The sequence below is a fragment of the Oryx dammah genome, unplaced genomic scaffold (assembly GCF_014754425.2).
Source record: "Oryx dammah isolate SB20612 unplaced genomic scaffold, SCBI_Odam_1.1 HiC_scaffold_29, whole genome shotgun sequence".
Lineage (NCBI taxonomy): Eukaryota > Metazoa > Chordata > Mammalia > Artiodactyla > Bovidae > Oryx > Oryx dammah.
The window spans coordinates 35,629,688-35,656,083 of record NW_024070213.1 but is presented as its reverse complement, the minus strand read 5'-3'; the positions used below and the strand labels follow the sequence as shown (position 1 = coordinate 35,656,083).

The 26,396-nt window shown below is 37.5% G+C and overlaps 1 protein-coding gene across 1 annotated transcript in view; it reads left to right on the top strand.

The window, feature by feature from the left end:
* ITPR2 (inositol 1,4,5-trisphosphate receptor type 2) overlaps nucleotides 1-26,396 on the top strand; it is a 594,002-nt gene that overhangs the window by 121,654 nt on the left and 445,952 nt on the right. Inside the window, exons 3-9 of the mRNA XM_040234592.1 lie at nucleotides 1,552-1,667; nucleotides 2,438-2,524; nucleotides 4,619-4,777; nucleotides 10,769-10,867; nucleotides 11,149-11,232; nucleotides 11,722-11,868; nucleotides 17,527-17,622. Coding sequence (XP_040090526.1) covers nucleotides 1,552-1,667; nucleotides 2,438-2,524; nucleotides 4,619-4,777; nucleotides 10,769-10,867; nucleotides 11,149-11,232; nucleotides 11,722-11,868; nucleotides 17,527-17,622 — 788 coding nt within the window. The remainder of the gene's footprint in view (nucleotides 1-1,551; nucleotides 1,668-2,437; nucleotides 2,525-4,618; nucleotides 4,778-10,768; nucleotides 10,868-11,148; nucleotides 11,233-11,721; nucleotides 11,869-17,526; nucleotides 17,623-26,396) is intronic.

Below are 26,396 nucleotides of genomic sequence, written 5' to 3'. Positions count from 1 at the left end.
ATAGAATTTGTTATTATTTCTAATTACAAGCTATAGAAAAAAGTCATTATTTCTTCTGAGTTTTAAAACTTCCTTAAGTAATTTACAGTAATATTTCTTGATCATGTGTGCCATTAGAACCAAAAGAGAGATTTGAAAAGGGATTGTCTCGGACTTCCCTAGTGGTGCAGTGGATAGGTATCCACCTGCCAATGCAAAGGACAGGGGTTCGACCCCTCGTCCGGGAAGATCCCACATGCCACGGAACAACTAAACTCGTGTACCACAACTACTGAGCCTGTGCTCTGGAACCCTGATCTGCAACTAGCGAACCCATGTGTTGCAACCACTGAAGTCTGTGCTCCACAACAAGAGAAGCCACTGCAATGAGAAGCCTGTGTGCAACAATGAAGAGCAGTCACTGCTCACCGCAACTAGAGAAAACCCGAGCACAGCAACAAAAACCCAGTGCAGCCAAAAATAAATAAACAAAAGTATATAAAAAAGAAAAGAGATCACCTCATTTAATTCTATACTTAATTTTAAAGAGAATAATAGAATGAGCATATATATATATTTTATATATATATATAGTCAATAATGTGCCTAAAGTTGACATTTGAGTTGACTGAATTGTATCTTTGGAAATGTATTTGAAAAATGAAAATGAATGTGAACATTAACACATCAGTCAAAGCAAGGTTAATTTATTATATAGAATTTTTACAAATTTTTGTAAGATAAGTGAAAATAATGTTTGGATCTTCTGTGACAATACTCCTTTACTATAGAATATTGGGCATTGACCTATATTCTAGATTGTAATCCATTCCACAAACATACAGAATCACTAACAAATAAAAGCAGGGTTCAGGCAAACTTCTATTTTCCTCTTTAAACAGAAAAAATTTTGTTTTTCCACTTAGAGATATCACTATATTATTACACTATGAGTTTCTAACTTAATATTTAGTAGTAGAGTATAATCTTAGTTTTTTGTTTTGCTTTGTTTTTCCCTTATAACAATGCAGTACAGTCATTATAACATACTGCATCTCAGATTTCCACACCGTGTTCACCTAGATATGTGTAACCTTGGGGAATAGAGGACTGAAATGCGATTGCTTGATTGCTGTGATTGTTTCTACTTCTTCCATCACTTTTGACTGTCAAAGATACATACCATGAATAAGTAATTGATTGTACAAAGTCAGATAAGGCAAGGAAAGACACTAATCTGGTTCTCCTGACTTTCTAAGACCAGGTACCCCATTATAATTAAGAAGTGCTTAATAATGTTTACATTGGTTTGGTTTCTTTATAAATCACATTAGCTATGGTTTCTTTTAAAAACCCTAAACTAATGAAAAAGGTGGTATTTCAACAGACTAAATAATTATTTGAAAAGCAATGTTATGGGTAGAATTTAAGAATTCACCTGAGTATGGGCTAAATGATGTTTAAATGTTATTTATATGCAGACATTCGAGATTCTAATACTCAGCTATAAGGGAAATCTAAAAAATGCTGGTCTCCTAAGTTACAGTGTTTTCGTTTGTTGATTTGTCATAGACTGCCTCTTTAAGGTGTGCCCTATGAACCGATATTCTGCTCAGAAGCAATATTGGAAAGCCAAGCAAGCTAAACAAGGGAACCACACAGAGGCGGCCTTGCTGAAGAAGTTACAGGTAAGGACTAGCCTTCCATCTCTCTGGCTTAAGATAGAACAAGTACAACAATAACAAAAGATCTATTCCGTAGCTTGGTGATTTCCCTCAATACATTGAGATCCAGAACAGATGTGGCAACATGCTGAAAGTGGAAAGGACGTTTAAGTCTTTTTAATCCGTGTATGACTACTGCTTTCCTGGTGTGTAGGTATTGTATTTCTTGCTGTTTATTAGGGTGTGCCGGACCAATTCAGATATTCACGTCACACTGAAAACCAATTCAGAATCTCTGCAGGAATATCAAATCCAGTTATATTTTACTTGACATAGTACCCATTTTCTTTTGAAAGACTATCAGAAAAAAATTGAAAGTCTGTTGTTTCTGATTTGGACTCTAAGACTTTTATTAAAATTCCTGTTACTTTTAGAATGGAAGCTGTATTTTGAAGCTTTTGAAATTTATCTGTGTTTGGCTTCTCTAGCAATATTCCTTCTGAAAATAATTTTTTAAGACCAATCTGCTTAGTCCTTTTTCTGAAATTTCTAACATAAGAGCATATCAATATATTTTAGGCTACATTTCAGCATTAAACTGAGAGAATTGTCATACATTATAATCATATATTTAGTTACTGCCCCGCTTCTCCCTAAGCACCAAGTTTAAAGCAATCCGCCTGTTTTAGTCTTGATTGTATTCTTTGTTCCTAAAATAAACCTTTTTTTCTGTGTCAGCTATTGTGCTCTATTTGTTATGGTTTCACAGTAAATATTTGATAATCACTTTATAGCATGCTGCAGAACTGGAACAAAAACAAAATGAATCAGAGAATAAGAAGCTCTTGGGAGAAATTGTGAAATACAGTAATGTTATACAAGTAAGTGTCTTTATTTTTGTATAAAAGAGATGAATATTTTATCAATAATTTGCATTTGGTAGGAATGCCAACCTGCGTTAAAATTGGGGGCTACAATAGTTTGTTCTTTGGTCAGAATTATACAGACAGTGTGATATTTTCAGTTGATATTTAGCACGTCATTCTATATGAATAAACCTGGTGTGTACACATAAAGAAATGAGCTTATCTAGATGAATTACACAAATTATTAAATCAAAAGGAAGAAGATGGGGAAAGCTTGTAATAAAATAGTCTTTTAGAATTAATGAGACTAAACATGTAACATATGAAGCTTTATCTTTTCATTTTGTAGGGAGGAAAGTTTTCAAATTGTACTTTTAGATGAGAACTGTCCTTGAGTTATTATATCTTCTATTTCAATTAGTATGCACACTGAATTATTTCATCAGCATTTCTTCCTTGTGCTTCACTTAGATCTTTTAATTTTTTACTTGGATATTTGTTAATATATGCCCCAACCTTGTTCCAAAAAGAATGCAAGGCATTTTCAAAAATACCTTTCTCATAACAAGATAAAATAGAAATAAATAAGGTAACTGGATCAAAGGGAAAATACTGATTGCATGAATAAAGTGAAGTCAAAGGTGAGGCATATTTATCATATCCATGTTGTAAAGACTGGTAAACTTTGAGTTGAAGCCTTTTTGTTGCTTGTCTAGGTATAAGGCCATGTGAAATATTGTGATATTTACATATTAGTAGAAGGCTAGTACAGAGAACTAAGTCAGAAGTTTGGAAGCACAAACATTCTCAGGAAGAGGACCAGAGAACTGTTTCTCCAATGAGCTCTCATAAAGAGGACACTGTTTAATATAGTAAACAATGGCCCTAACAACTTCCTTACCATAAACGCTACAATGAGGTGTTTCTTAGAGCTGTTTCAAAAAATAACATCCCCTGATGTTTTGTTATTGGCCAGTGGCCAAGTGTCAGAGCACGGGAGCAACAGAGCACGGGCTCTCCTCTGATGGGGCAAGAGGAGAGCCCTGGGTCTGTGACTCCCTGGTTCTTACAAGTTAATCCCATAATAGACTGTGTGTTACCTGTGGCTGAATGTCCCTTGGGTGGTCCTCCATAACTAGAGTTTCTCTTAACCAAGTTTTGCTTCATATTAAGTGCCAGCAAGCAGAGCTTATGTTTCTTGTCCAGAATCTGCCATGCAAATGTTTCCCGAAGTGTTAAGGGCTGAGCCACGCCCTCTTTACAGGGTGGATTCCAAAAGGACTGGAGTTGGCACCTGAGGGTTTTCACTGATTTCACTGGAAATTTCTGAGATAATTTCCTTCTTATTTTGTGGATGTTAAAGCGACCATTTTTTTTTTTTTTTTAATGATTGGGATAGTAGACAGGAAGGTTATTTGTTTCCGTTTTCCTACTCAGAATAATGTCTTGGAAAGGTTTTGCCCATGGGATCCAAATAAGCCCAGCAGTGGCGCTCCCGCCTTCATGTGGGAAGGAGAGGGATCATGTCCTCTTGTGGCAGCAGCAGAGGTTGTTTAGGACGAGCAGCTGGTCTCCTCACACGGGGATGAGGGCCGGTTTTAGGCAGGGGTGGTTAGTAATATGAAGTGGGTTGATGCCTTGTCCAGTGCCTTTGTTTTCCTTTAATATAGTTTGCTTTCGTGGCCGGGCAGGAATTGAGAAAGAATATGTTGGGTTGGTCAAGAGGTTCATTCAGGCTTTTCTGTAATGTCTTATGGAAACCTGAATAAACATTTTGGCCAAGCCCGTAGTTGGGAGTAACATCCTGGTCTCTTTTGGAAAGCCTGGGTTTATCCTATTTTTTATCAGTAGATGAAAATCATTCAGGGACGTGTCCTTAGTTTTTTTCCCTTATGTGCTCACTTCATATGAAATAGCACTGGGGGTGGAGGTAAGGAGGAACCCAGAGAAAGTCAACTTGGAAAGATGGTGAGTCTGCAAAGAGCTTCTTTGTTTACTCTCTCCCCTGAGCCGTGTTATGTGGGTATGTGATATAAATATAAACACATATGTGTAATGAATAGAGGAGATCAAAAAATGAAGGCAGTAATCCCTAATGTTTTCCTACAGCTACTGCATATAAAAAGCAACAAGTATCTGACTGTCAACAAGAGGTTACCTGCTTTACTGGAGAAGAATGCCATGCGTGTGTCCTTGGATGCTGCGGGAAATGAAGGGTCTTGGTTTTATATTCATCCCTTCTGGAAGCTGAGAAGCGAGGGAGACAATGTAAGTAGCTCTAAGATGAGAAAAACGTGCATTCTTGAAGTTGTTAGTTCTTAATGGCGAATCCAAAAAATGCGAAGAAAGGAAAGATAGTTTTCAAGTTTCAATGTATTATTTTATGTTAATTTCTTTAATAGGTTGAAAGCATTTATTTATAGTACAGATTGTGCTCGGGAATCATAAAAAGACTAAGATCAGATTGATTTAAAATCATCTTCCAGCCAGAATTTTGTGAAAGAATTTAACATTAAAATATTGACTGAGACTTTTAAGGGAGAGAGAAGCAGAGTTTGCTTCTTGGCCTTATTCGGGGGGAGTGTGGCTGTATAGAAGAAGCTGTGTTAGGAGATGGAGTTTATTCCTTTGAATTAACACAGCAAATCATGACAATATGTCATTTATTGGCTCAGTGGCCATTTGTTTACAATCTGTACAACTTAATAGATGTGTAATATATGAGGAGATATGTAATGTAATGATTGGCAGTGGCTCATTGATGACAGTACTTAAATATGTTGTATCATATGAATTTTAGTAGTTGCAAAATATTTTTATGCTGCTTTATGGAGCAGAGAAAATAAAAATTATGTGTGATGGTTCAATAGGATCAAAGGTTAGATATTTTTGTGTGCAATAGATGAAGTAGCAGGTGACAGTCCTGGCATGTGGGAGATGCTTAATAAATTCTGGTTGACACCAAGTACTCTAAATTCTGTAAATAGAATAAAAATATTGGGTCAGGTGATCAATAAAAATAGTTGAAATTTTAAAAAATTAACATTAAAAATTGAAAGCAATGTTAAAGTCTTATTATTCTGACAGTTTTCTCAATCAATACTGTAATAATATTTTAAAATGTATTGGCTGTCTTGTCTTAGAAATGTCTTATATTGTAATAAATCTATTTTTCCAGTGAATTTTGAAGTCCAAATTCAACTCCACAGGTTACAAGCTTCATGGTTTAATTTGGTTAATAGATTAGCTGATGATATCCTCCTTCGGTAAGGTTTGGGGGAAGCATGGCATGCAGGAATGTAATGCACTTTAAACTTGTTTTGGATTCCTTGAAAATAAGTTATTTTCTTTTTCCTTTTGGCATCAAGTGATGTTTGCTGTGAGCATGACATATTTTAATTTCAGTAGGTAGTTAATTACAGTCAACTCTCAATTATTCAGGGACTGTTCATGCAGCTTAAGAACAACCTGTGTCTTTGGATGCTGTGTTTTAAAATACTTCTTCAGCGCCCCCTCACTGAGTAGGGTCCCTGTTTGCAGGTAGTCAGTGAAAATTAAGCATGAAAACAAACAGAAGCTGAGCTCAAGCTCTAAAGGAATGGGATGAAATCATTGGATAAATTGGGGCCTTGAGATTAGTGTGGATTTTATTAATTCATGCTATCTAATTTTTCATCTTATCTATTCCTTTCCCTACTCCCAAATGCCTTTATGGACTTCCCTCATGGTTCAGATGGTAAAGAATCTACCTTCCATGTGGGAGACCCAGGTTCAATCCCTGGGTCGGGAAGATCCCCTGGAGAAGGGAATGGCAACCACTCCAGTATTCTTGCCTGGTGAATCCCCATAGACAGAGGAGCCTGGTGGGCTACAGTTCATGGGGTCACAAAGAGTTGGGCATGACTGAATGACGAACAGTAAGCTCCAAATGCTCCTTGTCAATAAGCTATAATAAGGATGATTTTATTAATTCATCCTATCTAATTTTTCATCTTATATTCCTTTCCCTACTCTCAAATGTCTTTAGAGGATCAAAGAGAGTTGACTGTAATGAACTATTTCAAATAATTAGTTGGACTGGATTGCAGGATGGGGAACAACCTACCACCCAAGCACTCCATCTTGGTTAAAGTGGATAGTATAATTGTTATGTGCAAAATAGAGATCCTCCTTATATAGATGTGCTCCATAAAGCATGGCTAAAACAACCTTACACATTGCTTTTTGCTGAAATAGCTCACTGTTTTTGCTCACCACTGTAGCTTTTGTGTGTGATTAAGGTTGCTGTGAAAGCATAAGCACATCCATAGACCTTTATTTCTGTGAAAATAATTGTATCATAATACTCATTTTCCTCCTTAGGAATAGGTAGCATTTTTCTAAAATACAAGTGTACTGTATTTTATTGAAGGCAGTTGGAAACCCTGTCATTTCATAACAAGTGGTTTAATTACTATTGATTTTTGGAAGCAGTTTTTATTTTTCTTTTTTTCTTTTTTTTAAATTTTATTTAAATTTATGTATTTTTTATTTTACTTTACAATTCTGTATTGGTTTTGCCATACATTGACATGAATCCACCACGGGTGTACATGCGTTCCCAAACCTGAACCCCCCCCACCCAGTTTTTAATAAAAATTTTTAAATTATGAAAGTATGATAACATTTACTGGAGACTTGGAAAATACAGAATCAAGTTACCTTTATTTCCACTATATGTTACAATTATTTTTTAAGTAGATAAATTAAGATTTTTTGGTTGGAGTTTCAGTATCAAACTCTCAGAAATTAGCAGAATGAATAGACAGAAAAGTAGAAGGGATATAGTAGACCTGACGAGCACTATGAACCGATGCAACATAATTAAGATTTATACAATTTTCACACAACAGGATACAAATTCTATTCGTTTCCATGATTGTATAAGACTGTAGATTTTTCAAAAAAAACATTAAACTAAAAGGAAGAAATTGCAAGATTTAAAGGACTTTTAAATTTCTATTTTATTATTTACTAATTAGTTAAGTTGCAATTTAGGTTATAACTACCCAAAAGATGTTCAGTGACTGAAAGCTAATGTAAGACTGAGGCTGATGATAGGCTGGAGAGAAATGTGCTCATATCCTCAAAAAATCAGTAGTTGCTACTGTTTAAGGCCATCTCTGTCATATATCTTATAGAATTTCAGGGTAGATAATTTTTTGGGAAAAATAGTTTCGTCTATCTCTCAACTTTTAGCTGTGTCCATGCTTGTTGTTGCTCAGAAAGTCACTGGGGACAGCTTTGAACAGAGTACATAAATATTTTATTTTCGTTTATCTTCCCTTGATGGAGTAGTTAATTTTTCATCTTCAACTTTGATCTAAGAAGACATTGGTTCTTTACCTTGATAGTAGATTTTAAAAGGGAGAAAAGGTCAGATATTTCTTTCAATCAAGAAAAAGAAAAACAACCCTTAGGGAAAGAGCCTCTTTAAAGAGCAAGTAGATTTCACTCTTTTGAAAACCTAGACTCCTTGGAAATTCAGAGAAGGTGAGACTCGATCCCCGTTGTTTTGATTTCTACTGCAGTGTTCTTTTCACACCACGTGCCACTTCAAAAGAAGGGTGGCTGCTGGTGGTATTGTGTTCCTCTTTATTTTCAGTAAAATTCCAGCATGAATCTCCCATGGCTGTTACATAAAATTGGCAGAAATGCTTTTGCAATTGCAGTGTTTTAAAATGTGTGTGCACTAGGGTGAATGTGATATGGCGGAAAATGATGTCATCCTCAAGTTCTGTATTAAATATATGGCTTCTCAGAGGACCTCTCACCCTGTCAGTGGATCAGGCTCCATGCCTGCACTCTTCTGAAAACACTACCAAATTTACCAAGTTATCTAAATAGATAAGAATTCCTCAAGAGTAGAGACTACTTCTTACACACCTTTGTGTTATTCCTAGCACTTCTTACTGTGCTTTTTATATCTTATGGTTAGCATCTTGTCCATTTCATTTGTCAGTTTTATTCATCATGTGTGATCAAAGTAACCATTGTCAACAACAAGACCTAGGACCTGGAAATTAGTGAGATAATGTTAGATTCTCCTTATGAATACCACACTTATGAATCCTTGAAGTTGGTGACATTTTGGCTATATGACTAGTCTCTTAAAGTTATAGAAGACTTTACAGCTATTGTTTTGAAGTAAAACTAATATAGCAATTGATCCAAAGCTTACAGAAAGCTATGGTAAAATAGTGAGACTTAGAGCACTGTCTATAGGTGTAACCAAAAGTATTCTTTTAATTAGAAAGATATAGCTAAAATATGTCACTATATTTAGCAACTAATTGGCTAATATGTATATAGTACAGACAGGAATGATAGTGAACCAAATGTAACTGTTCTTTAGGAAATTGGAAGACCAGATGTAGTATTGGCAGAGTCTAGTGTCCAGTCCCAGTGTCTGTAGAATGGAAGACTACTCAGGCTTCTACATGACTTTGAGACTTGGAGTTGGCTTGGTGTCTTGTGCAATAACATATGTTTTTGTTTTTTGAGGGAGGTATTGAAAATATGTCTGTGATGTTGATTTTTGTTTATTTTGTTTATAATTTAATTGCTTAAAATAGATACCAATTCATGATTCAAAGATAGAAAACAATATAAAGATAGATAGGGAGAAGTCTCTTTTTAATCCTTTTCCCCATGTTCCCAGTTCCCACTTCTCTTTTTCACAGTTAACCACTGGGATGATTTCTTATGCGTACACTCCTCCTCTCCCTGTTTTACACAAACATAGCCCAGTTCTGCCCTTTCATCCTCTCACTTAACACAGTATCTAAATGATTGCTTCCTTATCTGGACATAATAAAGAGTTCTGTAATGGTTCTTTTTGAATCACAGCCTCCACCTGATTATGGACTTGAAAGGCAGGATGGTGAATAGAGACTAGTCCTGTAAATAACAGAAGCTATTCCTGCAAACCAAAGAATAATCTTCTTTTGCTCGATTAATGAGCTTATGGCTTCTCTATCATATTTGAATCTCCAGGTATAGTTTGTGACAACAGTACTATAGGTGAATGTTGACTCTTATATTATAATTTATTGACATTGCAAATGTGAAATTATGCTCCTTAAAGTCTTAGTCTAGATTCAGATCCAGGGAGAAGACGTTTTATCTGTTTTTATTGTCTCAGTCCTAATTTGTTTTTCAGTCATCTACTAGGCTATTCTAATATTTAGTTGATATGAAATGTGCAAAGGGAAGGTATTGATTTTCATCTCTGAAGTGAGCAATTCTGTGAAGAAGAGTGAAGATACTACCGTAGTAAATCTTCTAGTGGAACTTGACAAAAGTAACTTTAATAACTATAATTGTTCACTATTATCATTAAGAAAAGCACAACTTCGTTTCCCCAAATCTGAGTGATGAATAAAGACACTTAAAGATCAAGCAGACATTGTTACTAAAAAGATCAACTTTGACTTATTTCTTTAGAGCACTTTTCCCATAATTAATTTTAATTTTTATTTACAAATGAGCACCAGGTTTAAGGAACACTGTTAGTATTAGATGTTTAAGATAAAAGTGAACCAGTTGCCCAAGGCCCAAACTATAAATGTGTTCCTACAGGGTCATACCAGATTCTTCATTTTCTGAATCCAGATGATATTAGAACGTTTATTAAATTTCTGAGACTACGGGGAAGGTCAAATATAGTAGATTTGTTTTTAATTTAGAGCAAATACAAGTGTATAAAATTCCCTGCTTGCACTTGAAGTGGTGTTAATGTTCAGGCAGATTCTTGTTTTGTGGCGATGCATTTATTCTTGATAGTGCCTGTGTACGTGGCATTAGACCTCTGTGGAGGGATGCTGACCTAATTACTGACATTAAGAAAGCTCTACCTGAAGTGGCAGACCAATAAGAAAAGAATCTAGGGACTTCCTTGGCAGTCCAGTGGTTAAGATTCCACGCTTCTACCACAAGGGGCATGGGTTTGATCCCTGGTCGGGGAGCTAAGATCCCACATGCCAAGCAAAAGAAAAAAAATCTACACCAGCTTTATGAATCCACACTTATAGGCCCTGTGGGACATGATTATATAGTCATTTATCAGAAGATATTTCTCCTTAAAGAGAAAAGAATTGACCTAAAATTTGATAAACAGGTCAAATATTAGGTCAGTAATGAAGACTCTTATTTTTAGCATCAAATATATCACCACAGATCCATGCAGTGTCTCAGTTGCAACTTAATTCTGATTTCCAGATTGTTGTTGGAGATAAAGTTGTTTTGATGCCCGTGAATGCAGGACAGCCACTACATGCCAGCAACATAGAACTACTTGATAATCCAGGGTGTAAAGAGGTAAGTTTGGGAGAAAAGAAAGTGAATTTGTTGATTTTTATCATGAGAAGAAAAATAAATCTTATAGTTTCTTTCATTGTTTTCATAAGCATAAGCCCAGTTTATGCTAGTTATTATTGCTAAGATACCTATGGATTTTGAATGGTCCTTTGAAGATATTTTTTGACATACATACCCCATTGCCCAAAGTTATTCTTTTTTTCCTTCCTCTAGTTGAAGTAATAATTCATGGTATAAAATGGAACCTGCAGTCTTATAACTTAACATCTCTTCATTAATAGGTGAATGCTGTTAATTGCAACACTAGCTGGAAAATCACTTTATTCATGAAATACAGTTCCTATCGAGAAGATGTACTAAAAGGAGTAAGTATGTTATGTAGAACATTTGCTGGAAGAATTGAAGGCTGTCTTACTGAGCTTCTAGATGCAAAACCTATGTATTCACTGTGTTTGAAGTTTAGAATGTGACTGTAAACCTTAAAACTCATGTTGAGTTTTCCTTCCTATATTTGGAAATGTATACATAATCATTAAAAGCCAAATGTTTACAGAAGGGCCCAGAGTATCAAAAACCTACAGAGTCACCTACTTCTTACGTCTGTTTGATCAAACTTTTGTTGAAAATACAGTTTTTAATTTATTTTTAATTGAAGGATAATTGCTTTACAATAATGGTTTCATTTCTGCCACGCATCAACATGAATTAGCCATAGGCATACATAGGCCCCCATACATACCTCCCTCTCATCTCCTACCCTTTCCCACTCCTCTAGGTGGTCACAGAGCCCTGGTTTGAGTTCTCTGAGACATACAGCAAAGGAAATACCAGGGTTTTTTTGCCTCTTTTTCTAGGGTGATGTTGTTCGATTGTTCCATGCGGAACAAGAGAAGTTTCTGACTTGTGATGAATATGAGAAAAAACAGCATATTTTCCTTCGTACAACCTTGCGTCAGTCAGCCACTTCTGCAACCAGCTCTAAAGCACTCTGGGAAATAGAGGTGCGTAAATCATTTTTGCCTTTTAATAAATGCTTCTATCTAAAAGACAAGGTCACTTGTATGGTTTATCGTCATAAGCATCACTTGTGCATGCGTGCATGCTCAGTTGCTTCAGTTGTGTCCGACTCTTTTCGACCTCATCACTCTAGCCCACCAGGCTCCTCTTGTCCATGGGATTCTCCAGGCAGGAATACTGAAGTGGGTTGCCATGCCCTCCTCCAGGGCATCTTCCCGACCCAGGGACTGAACCTGCTTATGTCTCCTGCATTGGTAGGCAGATTCTTTACCACTAGCGCTACCTGGAAAGCCCAAGCATCACTTGTGATAGATCCATAAAACAATAATTTTTGTGAAGCCTCTTGTACCTCTTTACTGCTGTGACCAGTCTGAAATGTTGCTACTTCCTTTATTTATCTTCACATGTATATAATTCTGCTTTTAAAAATTCCATTGTAAAGTGTTGACTTCAGGCCAACATCAGACTGCAGGCCTTGTGCCTTGAATGGCACTGGTGTTGAGATGGAGCAGGAGGACTCACTGTAAGTGAGCATCAGAAATACACAGTCACTGAAAAGAGCATTTGTGTCTTCTGGGGATGCTCTTTCTTTTGGAGTGAGGAGTGCCATAGTTAAGAATTCATTCACCTTTAAGAGATATTTTCTTAAATGTGCCAATATGATAGAGTAATTAAGAAAATATAAGGTATGGTTTTTTATTTAAAGGAACTTTATATATACTGGAAGAGATAAGATATACCTGTGCTGTGCTTAGTCACTTGGTTGTGTCTGACCCTGCAACCCCATGGACTGTAGCCCACCAGGCTCCTCTATCCATGGAGATTCTCCAGGCAAGAAAGATATACCTGAGTGGCTGTAAACAACCCGATAAGTTCCATCTGGATTTAATATATCTCCAGCCGCTATAGCAGTGGTTCTCAACCATTTCTCAACCATACTTCCTTTATGTATGAAAATGAAATTCATGGTTAATGTTATTATTATATATTGTCATGATTAAAAAATCAATAAAATGCTCAAATTCTAATATAAAGAAGATACAAAAGGAAAATAATTTATAATAAAATAATATTCATTTCAACATATAAATACATACTCTAGAAACTAACATTTATACCCATCTTGGGGCTTCCCTAATAGCTCAGTTGATAAAGAATCCACCTGCAATGCAGGAGACCCCAGTTTGATCTCTGGGTTAGGAAGATCCCTGGAGATGGGAAAGGCTACCCACTTCAGTATTCTGGCCTGGAGAATTCCATGGACTGTAAAGTCCTTGGGGTCGCAAAGAGTTGGACGCGATTGAGCAACTTTCACTTTCATTTCACTTTCACTTTGATGGATTCATTTAGATTTGGGAGAAGTGATAAAAGAAAAGGGTAAGAAGACATTCTATATAAGTACAGGAAAATGAAATAGCAGAGCTAAGTGTGGGCCCTTGGGTAATATCTAGTATTAGGAGAGGTAATAACAGAACAGACTCATTTGTACATGATTTAAAAAAGAAATCACCATAATTGAAATAAGGATAATGAGGCAAATTATAAGCTATTGAAACAGAGAAAATGAGGAAGTATAATATTTATGTAAATGAGCCAAGCCTTAATTATAAATGTTACATAAAGACAAGTCTCTAAGTTATGACATGGTTTAGAATAGAGATGAAATAGCACAAAAGCATGTTGAGGCATATTTTCAGTCTCCTGCATTCAGAAGGGACCATATCCTTCAGTGTATTTGGATACATTGGTCTTTAGTAGGTGAAAGTAAGTAAAGTAAGTAAAGTCGCTCAGTCATGTCCGACTCTTTGCGATCCCGGGGACTCTAGCCTACCAGGCTCCTCCCTCCATGGGATTCTCCAGGCAAGAGTACTGGAGTGGGTTGCCATTGCCTTCTCCAGGGGATCTTCCCGACCCAGGGATTGAACCCGGGTCTCCTGCATTCCAGGCAGACGCTTTAACCTCTGAGTAAGTCGGAGGAAAACAACTACCGCCAAAACTACATAATCCTCTTCCCAGAAGCCAATCTCACAAATTCTCTTGTTAGAATAAGAGAAAGATAACAGGCAACCAAGAAATAAATACATAGTTAAAATGAACATTTTTTTCATACCATAGATTTCTTACCATTGTGCTGTAAGAATTTTCAAAATATAGGGGATAGGGCTTCCCTGGTGGCTCAGTTGGTAACGAATCTTGCCTGCAATGCAGGAGACCCAGGTTTGATCCCTGGATTGGGAAGATCCCCTGGAGAAGGGAATGGCTACCCACTCTAGTATTCTTGCCTGGAGAATTCCATGGAGAGGGTAGCCTAGTAGGCTACAGTCCATGGGGTCGCATAGAGTCAGACACGACTGAGTGACTGACAAACACTTTCACCTTTCACTTTCTTTCAGCAGTACTGTTAAATGCTATTTTAAAATTTTATTAGCAAAATACAGTGATGGAAAAGTTATATAGCAAATTCCTTACACAGTGAGTTTGGTTTCAACTCTGTTAAAAGAAGTTTTGTATCTTCCCTCTTATATATTTGCTGTTAGTTTTACAGCTCTTGATGTAATTTTGCCACTGCACCAAAATCCTTCCCAACAAAATGCGTGGTTGGAAATGTTATGATCCATTGAGCAGTCAGAATGGAGAGAGTGAATACATTATTCAGTGATTTTGACATAATGTCTTGGATTCACATAAGTTTCCTTATCCACAGTGAATGTCTCTAAAATGATTGGCCTTTTCATATAACTTGATGTAAAAGCTTTTCCATATGATTACATGTTACAGCACTAGCAGTTTATATTTGTGGTAGGTTTTATTTCTGTTGGAGATTTGAAAGTGATACTAGGGGACGTTTCTGTATGGTGTGCTACATCAACCAGCCTTCAGTTCAGGAAGCCTGAGCATCAGGTGTTTCAAGCAGACAGATATTTAAAATTGGAAATTGGTTTCAATGTTGTTGGAAGGACTGGACAGGAAAAAGTGGGATGAAGAACATGGTTTTATGTACAGATCTGGTAGGGCTGGAAGCCAGGGCTGCCTCTTCCTGTGGTCCAGGAGTGCTCCCTGACGCCTCCCTGTGGGAGGCCCTGCAAGGCAGCTCCTGCCCCCTTTATTGGAGCCCTTAGAGGATTCTCTCTTTCACTCTCCTTTGCTTCCTGTCCTGGTGATACAGCAGGGCCCTTAGAAGGACGGGGACGGTCCTGAGTGTCACACACAGTGTCTAGCCTATGCTTATACGCTTCTGTGAGTTGCAGGATATTTAATATCTTGGCCATTGTTCATTCATTCCAGTAGTATCCCTCAAAAATCACTGTGATAAATGAAAACGTCCTCCCTTCCCTGACTCCAAATTGTCCTTTAGGGAGCTGTATGTACTACTCTTGCTAGACCCGCTAATGTAGAGGGCAGGAGTTCTTAGTCTGTGATCCCTGGTGAGTGTCAAGTTATTTATTAACCTCCAGCAGTTGTATACAAAAGTTGTGTGAGAGTATGTGTGTATGTGAGACAACTCATGGATTTTATCGGATTCTCAGAGATATCTGTGTTTCTCCCAAAGGAGTAAGAGTTCAAATATTGACAAGGTCATGGTAGGGGTGGGATTAGCAAAGGATTGGTGGAAGAAGGTTGATCTGAGAACTGAACTTTGAAGGATAAGCAGGTGTTGGCCATAAGGGGAGTATTTTTGTAAGACTTTACCCACTTTGAAGAATTTTGAAGAAAATTTGAATTTTCATAGTTATCTCATTTGAGCTTTCGGAGTATGGGAAGAAATGGGGGCTGGAGTCTAGCAAAAGGCATTGGGAAGTTCTATACATTTGTTTGCCTGGTGACTCAGATGGTAAAGAATCTGCCTGCAGTGCAGGAGGTCCAGGTTTGATCCCTCATCAGCAAGATTCCCTGGAGAAGGGAATGGCAACCCACTCCAGTATTCTTTCTTGGAGAATTCCATGGACAGAGGAACCTGGAGGGCGATAATCCATGGGATCGCAAAGAGTCAGGCATCACTAAATGACTAACACTTTCACTTTCACTTCATACATTAGCACACAGAATTGAGGCTGGGGCAGGAGGCAAAGGATATCAAAAAGAAGAAGGTGATCTGCTGAAGAATAGTGGAAAGTTATCTGAACACTCTAATATGCCTTTGTGATATTTACTCTTCACAACACAATATGAATTAAACCTACTTAGTACATGAAGACGGAGAAGGCAATGGCACCCCACTCCAGTACTCTTGCCTGGAAAATCCCATGGACGGGGGAGCCTGGTGGGCTGCTGTCTGTGGGGTTGCACAGAGTTGGACACGACTGAGCGCTTTCACTTTCACGCATTGGAGAAGGAAATGGCAACCCACTCCAGTGTTCTTGCCTGGAGAATCCCAGGGACGGGGAAGCCTGGTAGGCTGCCGTCTATGGGGTTGCACAGAGTTGGACACGAATGAGGCGACTTAGCAGCAGCAGCAGCAGTGCTGAAGAATCAGGCTTCTGAGATGTTACATTCCTTGCTGTGATCAGACCATAGTCATTAATGTCAAGAACGTGTATGCTCAGTTGTAGCTGACTCATTGTGACCCCATGGACTGTAGCCCATCAGGCTTCTCTGTCCATGGGGTTATCCAGGCAAGAATACTGGAATGGATCATTGGTGGGACCCAAAACCAGTTGTCTCTGAACTGGAGAACTTGAACTTTGCTTCAGCACTGAGCCACTTGTCATAAGCAAGTTTCAGACCTTCTACCACTTTCATTTTCAATGCACCTAATGGCTCAGCATCTAGGGCAGGTATCAAAGGACATGGTATTAAACAAGCAACACATGGAAAGAGCCAGGAATTAAATTAGTCCAGACTTCCAGGCCTTGGCTTTGTGGTCTCTCTGTCTGGAATGATCTTTTCCAGTCTCGCTGTATCACCGTCTCATTCTTATCCATCAGAGTACCCATGCTGACTGCCGTATTGATCCAAAGTAGCCTTCTGTAGGGAGCTTCCCTGGTGACTCAGTGGTAAAGAATCCACCTGCCAATGCAGGAGTCGTGGGTCTGACCCCTGGTTTGGGAAGATAACCCTGGAGAAGGCAGTGGCTACCCACTGCAGTATACTTGTCTAGAGAATTCCATGGACAGAAAAGCCTGGCAGGCTACAGTCCATGTGGTCACAAAGAGGAGGACACAACTGAGCGACTGAGCACAAGCACAAGCCTTCTCTAGGTGCTCAATCACGCACTCTGTTTCCTGCTGGTGTTGCCAAATCTTACTCATTGAAAGCTTAGTCTTATTCATTGCTCTGGTCCCTATTGCCCAGAAGAGTACCTGGCACCTGGTAGACTCTTAACATAATCTGTTGAGTGAATGAATAACCCATGTGAGGAAGCCCCACAGTATTTCCAGTTTGGGCCTGGAAACATGTCTTTTGGAGTAAGGCTGTATTTGCAGATATGAGACATGAGAATCATCCAAGCCCAGTAAGGTAACTGTTCTCTTACTTGTTTATGGGGAATCTTGTTTTCTGCTACATTGGACTCCTGAAAAGGTATATTAGGTTTGACAACTTTAACGTGAACATGCGGGTACCCCATGTAACCTGTTGAGATTTGCTTGCCAGGAACATGCATATCTTTTAGCGATTATTTTTGTTTCTCTTTTTGTCTGTAGGTAGTTCATCATGATCCATGCCGTGGGGGTGCAGGACAGTGGAACAGCTTGTTCAGATTTAAACATCTTGCAACCGGGAACTATCTAGCTGCGGAGGTAAGATTAACGGATATAGTGTTGTAAAATCTCTGATTCAGAAATAGGAAAACAGGCAATAGAGAAGATGTATTTGTAGGAACAGTTATTGTGCACATTTGATTATTGCTAATCAAGTACTGGATTGGCATGTCTGCTATTCTCAAAATGTAAATATTAATTGAAATCTTAAAATAATCTTTGTTTTGAAAATAAAAACAGCAGCAACCACTACAACAGAACCATGTGGTTGGTTTGCTGTAAGGGTATTTGGAAGAGGGTATCTGATTTGCACAAGTGTGGGATTCATCCTGAGACTTCCTGTTTGACTTCACTCTTTCAGAATGTCTGATTTGGAATCCTGATCAGCTCATAGTTGGTGTGGTGTAGTCTAGATAGCTTCAGATTGATGTTCTGTGGCTATTCGTTCACTGGTGGGTGGCTTTCATTGTTCAAACCATTAGAAAGGAAAGGGTCCCCCCCGCCCCGCCGCTGAGATATTGCACTGTCTTAAAACTGTCAATAAAAATGGTAAAAATGTAGAAAGGTCTTTTCTTTCTCCACTAAATGCATGTTGACACAGTGAAAAGTGGTAGAAATAACAGCACTGAAGTTGTAGGAATGATTTAATTAAAGTTTAGTTATCTGGTTTAAAACTAGTTTTGAAGATATTTGTTATAATTAAAAATTTTTTTTTTCTTAAATCTTTTTAAAATTGAAGCATGGTTGATTTATAATATTGTATTAGTTTCACATTTACAGCAAAGTGATTCAGTTATACATACATAATATACATGTTGTATATCTATATATATATTTATATTCTTTTAAAAATTCTTTTCTATTATAGGTTATTATAAGATATTGAATATAGATCCCTGTGAAAGTGAAAGTCACTCAGTTGTGTCCTACTCTTTGTGACCCCATGGACTATACTAGTCCATGGAATTCTCTGCGTCAGAATACAGGAGTGGGTAGCCTTTTCCTTCTCTGGGCCCCAGGTCTCCCTCACTGCAGGCGAATTCTTTACCAGCTAAGCCACAAGGGAAACCCATAGTTTCCTGTACTATACAGTAAATCTTTGTTGTTTATTTTATATATGGTATTATATAGAAAATCTTTGTTTTCAGATATATGAAATATCCATTCATTTTACTCTTAACTCTGTTTTTCAACTTAGAGTTTCTTCTGGGATTCTAAACCAGAATTTTGTCTTGGAATGTCTAGTATTAATTATCTAGCTTTTGCTTTTGGATGTTTCAGAGGGTAAGTAGGTGGGGCTGGAAAGCTGATGAGAAAAAAGTGGTGCAAACAGAAAGTTTCTATAAATATGCTGACCCCAGTCTAAAGTAGAACTCAAACCCATTACCCTCTCCATCATGTTAATCTGTGATGGTTTTCCTTATAGTATTTCCCACGTTCTCACTTTTTATATGTCTTATTGACTTTCTCTGTCAGAATGAATACTCTCTGAAGGCAGGAATTTTTTTTTTGTTGTTAACATCACCACTGGATGCCCAGTACCTGGGAAAGTGCCTGGTACTTTGAAAGCATTTGGTGAATACATTTTGAATGAATATGAAGAAGCTATTCAGGCTTCCCTAAGCTTAGAGAATGGGAAAAAAGAAAATCATAGAATTTGTATCTGAGACACATTTGAGACCATATTTGGGCAAATTAATCTTGCTAAACTCCCGTTTCCTCTGCTGGAAAATGGGGATAATCACAATATTTATATAAGTTTATCAAGAGAATGAAATGATATAAAGTGCTTGGTGTAATGTGTGACCAGGAAGGAATGCTGGCATGATTAATTTTATTATATGTCAAGTAGAAAGCATTCTTACTTTTATAAATATCTGACTCAATTTTAATGAATCGGCTCACTTAAATGAAATAGAGCTTCACAATTTATGGGCTGCTGATACCATAAATGTTTTTTTGGAAAAGTAAAGCAAGAGAATCTTGTCTAAAATAAGAATTAGAAAAGTCTAGTGGATGTCCTATCAAAGATTAGAAATTAGGATTAAAATTCTCTTAGAAATGGGGAAACACTTAAGTACAACACCCCTTGGTAGAAGGTGGTGGGGGGCACAAGGAAGGGCAGCTGCCTGGTGGATGAATAAGGCAGACGGGGAAGAGAGAGAAGCGTGTTCAGGCAGTGAGGCAGAGGAGATATGTTTATTTTACAAGCTAGTTTCATATGGGTAGTTCATGTGTGTATCACACATAAGATATATGTGAGTTAAGAAGTGATGCTAGAAGGTGGGAGGGAAGTGATGGGGCCAGAAATGGAGGGTAGCTGGTGTTTTCAGGCCATATATATTAAGCCACGCAGAATGTGTTTAATCTTCCGCTTAAAGAGCAGCGTTCTAAATAATCTGTGTTCAAAACAGACCACTCCAGAGTGGCACTGTCCAATATGGTAGTCACCAGCTGCGTGTCGGCTATTTAAACTTTAAATTTTTTTAATTAAGTAAAATTAGAAAGACTGGCAGCCTGGGAAGTCATACAAGCAACAGGAAAATCAAATGGGCTGAGTCACAGATGCCAAGCAAGAGAAGATAGGGTTTCAACAAGGAGGGAGTGCTACAGAAAAGGTCAGGAACAAAATGTCTTCACAGCATTTGGCAAGAATATGGTCATCTGTGACTTCACTGAGAGCATTTTTAGTTAAGACCAGAATGCAGGGAGCAGAGGAAGAGATGAGGAAGCCAGCAATCAGAAGGAGGTGTGGACTGAGATTTGTATAATGGTTGTGAAGGGGGAGAAACAGTCATAAAAGGAAGGCAAGAGTGCTATTAGATTTTTATAATGTGTTTTTAAACAGTAAGATGGATGAGCTGTTCTAGGGGACGATCTATCAGAGGGCAGGGTTTGGAGGCATGTTACTCTTTTCCTCAAACTTTTCCACTTTCAACACACCTATTTATAGTTTGAAACATTAATTTAGTATGCTTAGGCACCCCTGGTCAATTGGATGATACAGTTCTTAAATTGCCTTTGAGTTCATGGTATAAATATTGGCCAGTGCAGCCAAGAGAGCCTGGAGTAGTGGGAAGAAAAGTCCCAGGTAGACTGCTCACAATCTCTCTGCCTTTAAGCAAATATTTGACGTCTCTGAACCTCAGTTCCCTTGTGTGTGAAAAAAGGTGATAATATATATTATATGAGATATTTTGGAAGTAAAGAATATCTTGTGAATTTTAAGCATCTTGTACATAAAGGGTATTTAGTAAGTATTAAGTCCCTTTGTTTCCATTGGGAGAAAGGGGAAAGGAAATGTGTACTTGTGTTTATTATTATTTTAAAATTTACCCTTATTACTTTTGTTATTCATAACTGACATTTCTTTGTCAATCAGATAACTTAAGGGGTAAAATGTTTTGGGAATCACCACTGGGTACCTTGTATCTAGAACAGTCTCTGATAATTTATGTTCAGTAAGTATTGAATAGTGTAATGAATAAATCATAGAGAGAATGAAGTTTTAAATCCAGTCATTTCGCTTGGCAAAACAGGAAACCCAGAGTCAGAGCAGTGATTTATTGTGTCCAAAGTTAAGAAACAAGGTTAATGATAGTATTCAGGCTGAATGCTACACTTGCATTGCTTCATCCCCATCAGCGAGTCTCAGTGGAGGATGGTCTTCTTCCCAGGGGGTGTTTGACAAAGTCTGGAGACATTTTTATTGTCACAGTTGGGGAGAGGGAGCTACTGGCATCTAGTGAGTAGAGGCTAGGGATGCAGCTAAACATCCTACAAAGTGCAGGACAGATCCCACAACAAAGAATGATCTGGGCTCAAATGCCACTAGTGCCAGTGTTGAGAAACTGATGTATGTTATACTGAAATTACATAATCATTTTATTGACTGCCTCCTAGGTGAAAGCACTCTTCTGTTATTGCGAAGAAAACAAAGATGACTAACATTTTGTCCTTGTCCTTCAAGAATGTGCAATCTGGAGGGGAATTATATTAACTCATCACTGGGACATCTATTTGTCAGTTATTTCCAGCATACGTAAATATCTGAGATAACAGGTTATGTGTAAGGTTTAAATTATTAACATTTAAAGACGATCATGATAAATCTCTCAGTAAGTTTAAAGGGCTGCCACCTTAAATCTAAGCACATATGAGAAAAAAATACCTAAATTTTTAACTTATACTTTTGTAATCTGATATTCTATTTAACCAGTGCTTACTGGGTGGCTAAGTTATTCAGAAAAATGTAATAAGCTTATTTGTTTAGAAATGAAGGGTAAACTAAAGAAAATTAGACTATTTCATGTGCTGAGTATTCTGTAGTCTTAACTGTGGAGACAAAACAGGTAAATTACAAGCTATTCAAGAATGGCACCATGTTGTGTGTGTGTGTGAATTGTAGAAAACATCTAGGAATTAGGATGGTGATACGATATAACACTGTTTAGACTTTATTCTGTAAATTACTAAAGTGAACTAAGGTTTAGAAATGAACCCTTACTCAGTTTGAATATCTCCAACAGTGTTGTCTTAGCGAATTAAGGGTTTATTTTTGAATACTATACGGTGCTACTAACTCATGACAAAATGTGGAACAAAATATTTGTGAATTAGGTAGCAGGGCATTTGTGACTGTGTTATTAGGCTTTCTTCTATAATGTCAGTTTCTGTGGGCCATGCAAGAAATAAGGTGATGTGAACGGAAGTAAATGCTCATATATTTTTGCTTTAAAAAAAATTTTTTTTAATTTATTTTTTTATTGAATGATAATTTTTACAGAATTTTGTTGTTTTCTGTCAAACCTCAACATAAGTCAGCCATTGGTATACATATATCCCCTCCCTTTTGAACCTTTCTTTTAATATACAGCACGGTTGGCAGCATACTCCTTGCCATTTTGCCATAGATCTTTTTCTTGTATCACCTATTGGTGCAGGAGAGTTCACAGTCCTGTCTGTGGTTGAGAAAGTAATTTTATCATAATTTGAATAGGGACAATATGAAAGCCTTAGTAAATAGCTCTTCTACAGCTGTGAGAAGAATTATAACTCAAATATCACAATTTCTAATCTGCTGCATTTTCTTTCTTTGGATGTTATTAAAGGACTAACTTTTGATGATCATTTCCCAAGAGTGACAGTGAAAAATAATTTTGTTAAAGATTTTGTAATTGCCTATTTTAAGACAACTAGCTTATTTATCTGTAGATAGGCCAGACTTCCACCAGATGGCAGTAAACACTTATTTCCTAACTCTAGCGTAGTCTTTGGATTTTAGTTAATTAAAAATTTAGTACTCAAAAACTTGTACATTAGCATAGGATCTTATGTATATGAGGTCTGTAGTTTTAAATACCTCAATGTTTGGTTCTCTTTCAAATGTATCAGCCATAGTATATGAAAAGGTTCTTTACCAGCCATAGTATATGAAAAGGGTCTTTATATATATGTGTGTGTACGTATATATATATGTATGCAAAATTTATATACAATATAGGAACATACATACCAGACTCTTTATATACAATAAATATATATCAAAATATAAATGATGCTTGGTACATGTCAGCACCCTGTAAATGTTATTTTTCCCTTCTTTCCTGGCCCTAACAATAACAGCTTGGCTCTGAAATGCCTTGTCATTGGAAAGAGGAACATATAATTATTTAAAATTATACATGTGTTGACTTTATGACTTCAGTGTTATATATAATAAAAATTGATCAAAAGACATTTCATTATAAAAATAATATTTTTTTACAAAAATGAACATAAATTTTGGACTTACAACTTGCCATCTGCTGCTTGCTATTCTTTCGAGAGACAGTTGCAGCTGTCTTTAATTTGATAAGTGGTACAGCCATGACTTTCACTGTCTCGGTGCTTATGATATTAATCTGTCTCTCTGCCACTTTTCTATTCTAACTTGTCATATGCTCTGCCTGACTTCATTCTAGTCCTCTTTGGCCACTTAAATGAAGATTCCCTTCAAAGCTTAATTTCAGGACTTCCCTGGTGGTCCAGTGACTAAAACTCTGCACTTCCAGTTCAGGGGGCCTGAGTTCTATCCCTGGTCAGGGAACTAGACTCCACATGCCACACCTAAGAGAGCTCACATACCTCAACTAAGACCCAATACAGCCAAATAAATAAATACATAATTTTTAAAAATTAAAAAAAAAAAAGTTTAGTGCCTATTTGCTCTTTCTGATACTTACTCTCCTGGCTACAGTGGGCCATGACTTTGATCTTAGATATTTCACTGCCATTGAAACTCAACAATCATATCTAAGATGAAATTGTTTCCCCAGAGAGACTAAGTTTTCTTAGCTCTGGGTGAAAGCCTTGGGAGTCATGATAAACACTTTTTCTCCCTCAACCCTCAGGTTCTCTTGACTCTGTCTCTATAGAATCTTTCCCATCCGCTTTCTCCTTTCTATTTCAGCATCTTTATTGATGCTGGGGCTCTACCACCACTTACTCCAGCCCTGCACTTGGTTACATTGTCCCTTTTATCATCTGTCGCTATCTCCTGCTAACTATGGCCAAGGGAGGGTTTTTAGTGCACTGTTTCTGCAAACATTTTCCCAGTGATATATGCAAAATCTTCCTGAAGATGCAAACCCTTTAGCATGTGGCAAAAAAAGCCCCATTGGTTAGGCCTTCCTTCTTACCTTGGATCATACCAGTCCTCATTATGGGGGTGGGAGGGAAGTAAGTCATTGGCTATTAGAACTAAAAGATGGAGCTTTGGAACCGTCAGACCAGTGCTTCTGAATAACCTGCTGCTCTTCAGTGGTTTGATTTTATATGGAGTACTTCACTTAGTATGCCCCAGGTGTCTCACCTGGAAAATGGGGTTAAGGGTTGCTTCTAATAGGATAATTGTATGGGGGAGAATTAACCTTGAAAAGCATATAAAAATATTCTATAAGTGACATTTACGGGCCTTCTCTGATCAAGGCTCATTTTCTCAGGTATTTGGCAGTAGCTCCCCTTGTACTGCTCGTCTTCTTCATTCTAGCCTTCTTTCTTTCTTTTTTTTTTTTCAGTTTTAATTTAAAATTTTATTTGTTAACTTTTAATTTTATATTGGAGTATAGTTGATTTATAATGCTGTGTTAGTTTCAAGTGTAAAGCAAAGGAATTCAGTTATAAATATACATATATCTGTTCTTTTTCAGATTCTTTGCCCATAGGTTATTACAAAAGTATTGAGTAGAGGTCGCTGTGCTGTACAGTGTTTCCTTTCTGAGAACCTATTTTATATAGAAAATATTTCCTTCTCTCCCAGTTGTAATTCTACCTATCCTTCAAGGCTTCACTCACGTGCTACCTTCTCCAAGAATAATTCTTTTTTTAAAAAAATTATTTGTTTGCTTATTTTTGGCTGTGCTGGGTCTTTGTGGTGCACTTGGGCTTTCTCTAGTTGTGGTAAGCTGGGGCTACCCTTCCTTGCAGCGTGTGATCTTCTCATTCTGGTGACTTCTTCTGTTGCAGAGCCGAGGCTCTAGGTGCGTGGGCTTCAGGAGTTGTGGAGCACAGGCTTATTTGCTCTCTTGCATGTGAAATATTCCTGGACCAGGGATCGAACCCTTGTGTCCTGCATTGGCAGGCGAGTTCTTATCTACTGTACCACCGGTGAAGTCCCTTCATGAATAATTCCTGAATAAATTTGCCCACCACAGATCCCTCCTTCTTCTGACCTATTATTATTTATAAATCATTCATGTCTTATATCTCTTGTCATATTCTATTTTGTATTACTGCTAACTGTATTTATGTCTATTTTCCCTCCTAGATTGTAAGGTCTTGTGGTCAGGGACCATATTTTTTTTGTCTTTGTGAAAATACCTAATGCCACCATCCTTTGTCCATTTTAGATGCTCTATTAATATTTATTGAGTAAATGATTGAATAACATATTAGATCTCTCTCTCCAATGCCAGATTTATAATTCATCTTTTAACATAAGAAAATACTTCCTTTAAAGTCCTAAAAGATTCAGGAAACTTCATATCACCGTGTCTTTTTTCTCCTTTAGAAATATATTTTTTTATTCATCCTTAGTCTAATTGCTGAATTACTGTTATGGTTATAGTTATAGAAGGAGATCAGCAGTATAATTAAAACATATATTAAAGCATATATTTATTTGATCTTTGGTTAATGTTGGTGAATTTATGTAGCCATAGATTTATTTGGGTACTCGTTCCTTCTTCTCCTCCTCCTTCAGTTAAGTTCAGTTCAGTCACTTAGTCGTGTCTGACTCTTTGCAACCCCATGAATCGCAGCACGCCAGGCCTCCCTGTCCATCACCAACTCCTGGAGTTCACTCAGATTCTCGTCCATCGAGTCCGTGATGCCATCTAGCCATCTCATCCTCTGTCGTCCCATTCTCCTCCTGCCCCCAATCCCTCCCAGCATCAGAGTCTTTTCCAATGAGTCAACTCTTCGCATGAGGTGGCCAAAGTACTGCAGCTTCAGCTTTAGCATCATTCCTTCCAAAGAAATCCCAGGGCTTATCTCCTTCAGAATGGACTGGTTGGATCTCCTTGTAGTCCAAGGGGCTCTCAAGAATCTTCTCCAACACCACAGTTCAAAAGCATCAATTCTTCGGTGCTCAGCCTTCTTCACAGTCCAACTCTCATATCCATACATGACTACTGGAAAAACCATAGCCTTGACTAGACGGACCTTAGTTGGCAAAGTAATGTCTCTGCTTTTGAATATGCCATCTAGGTTGATCATAGCTTTCCTTCCAAGGAGTAAGCGTCTTTTAATTTCATGGCTGCAGTCACCATCTG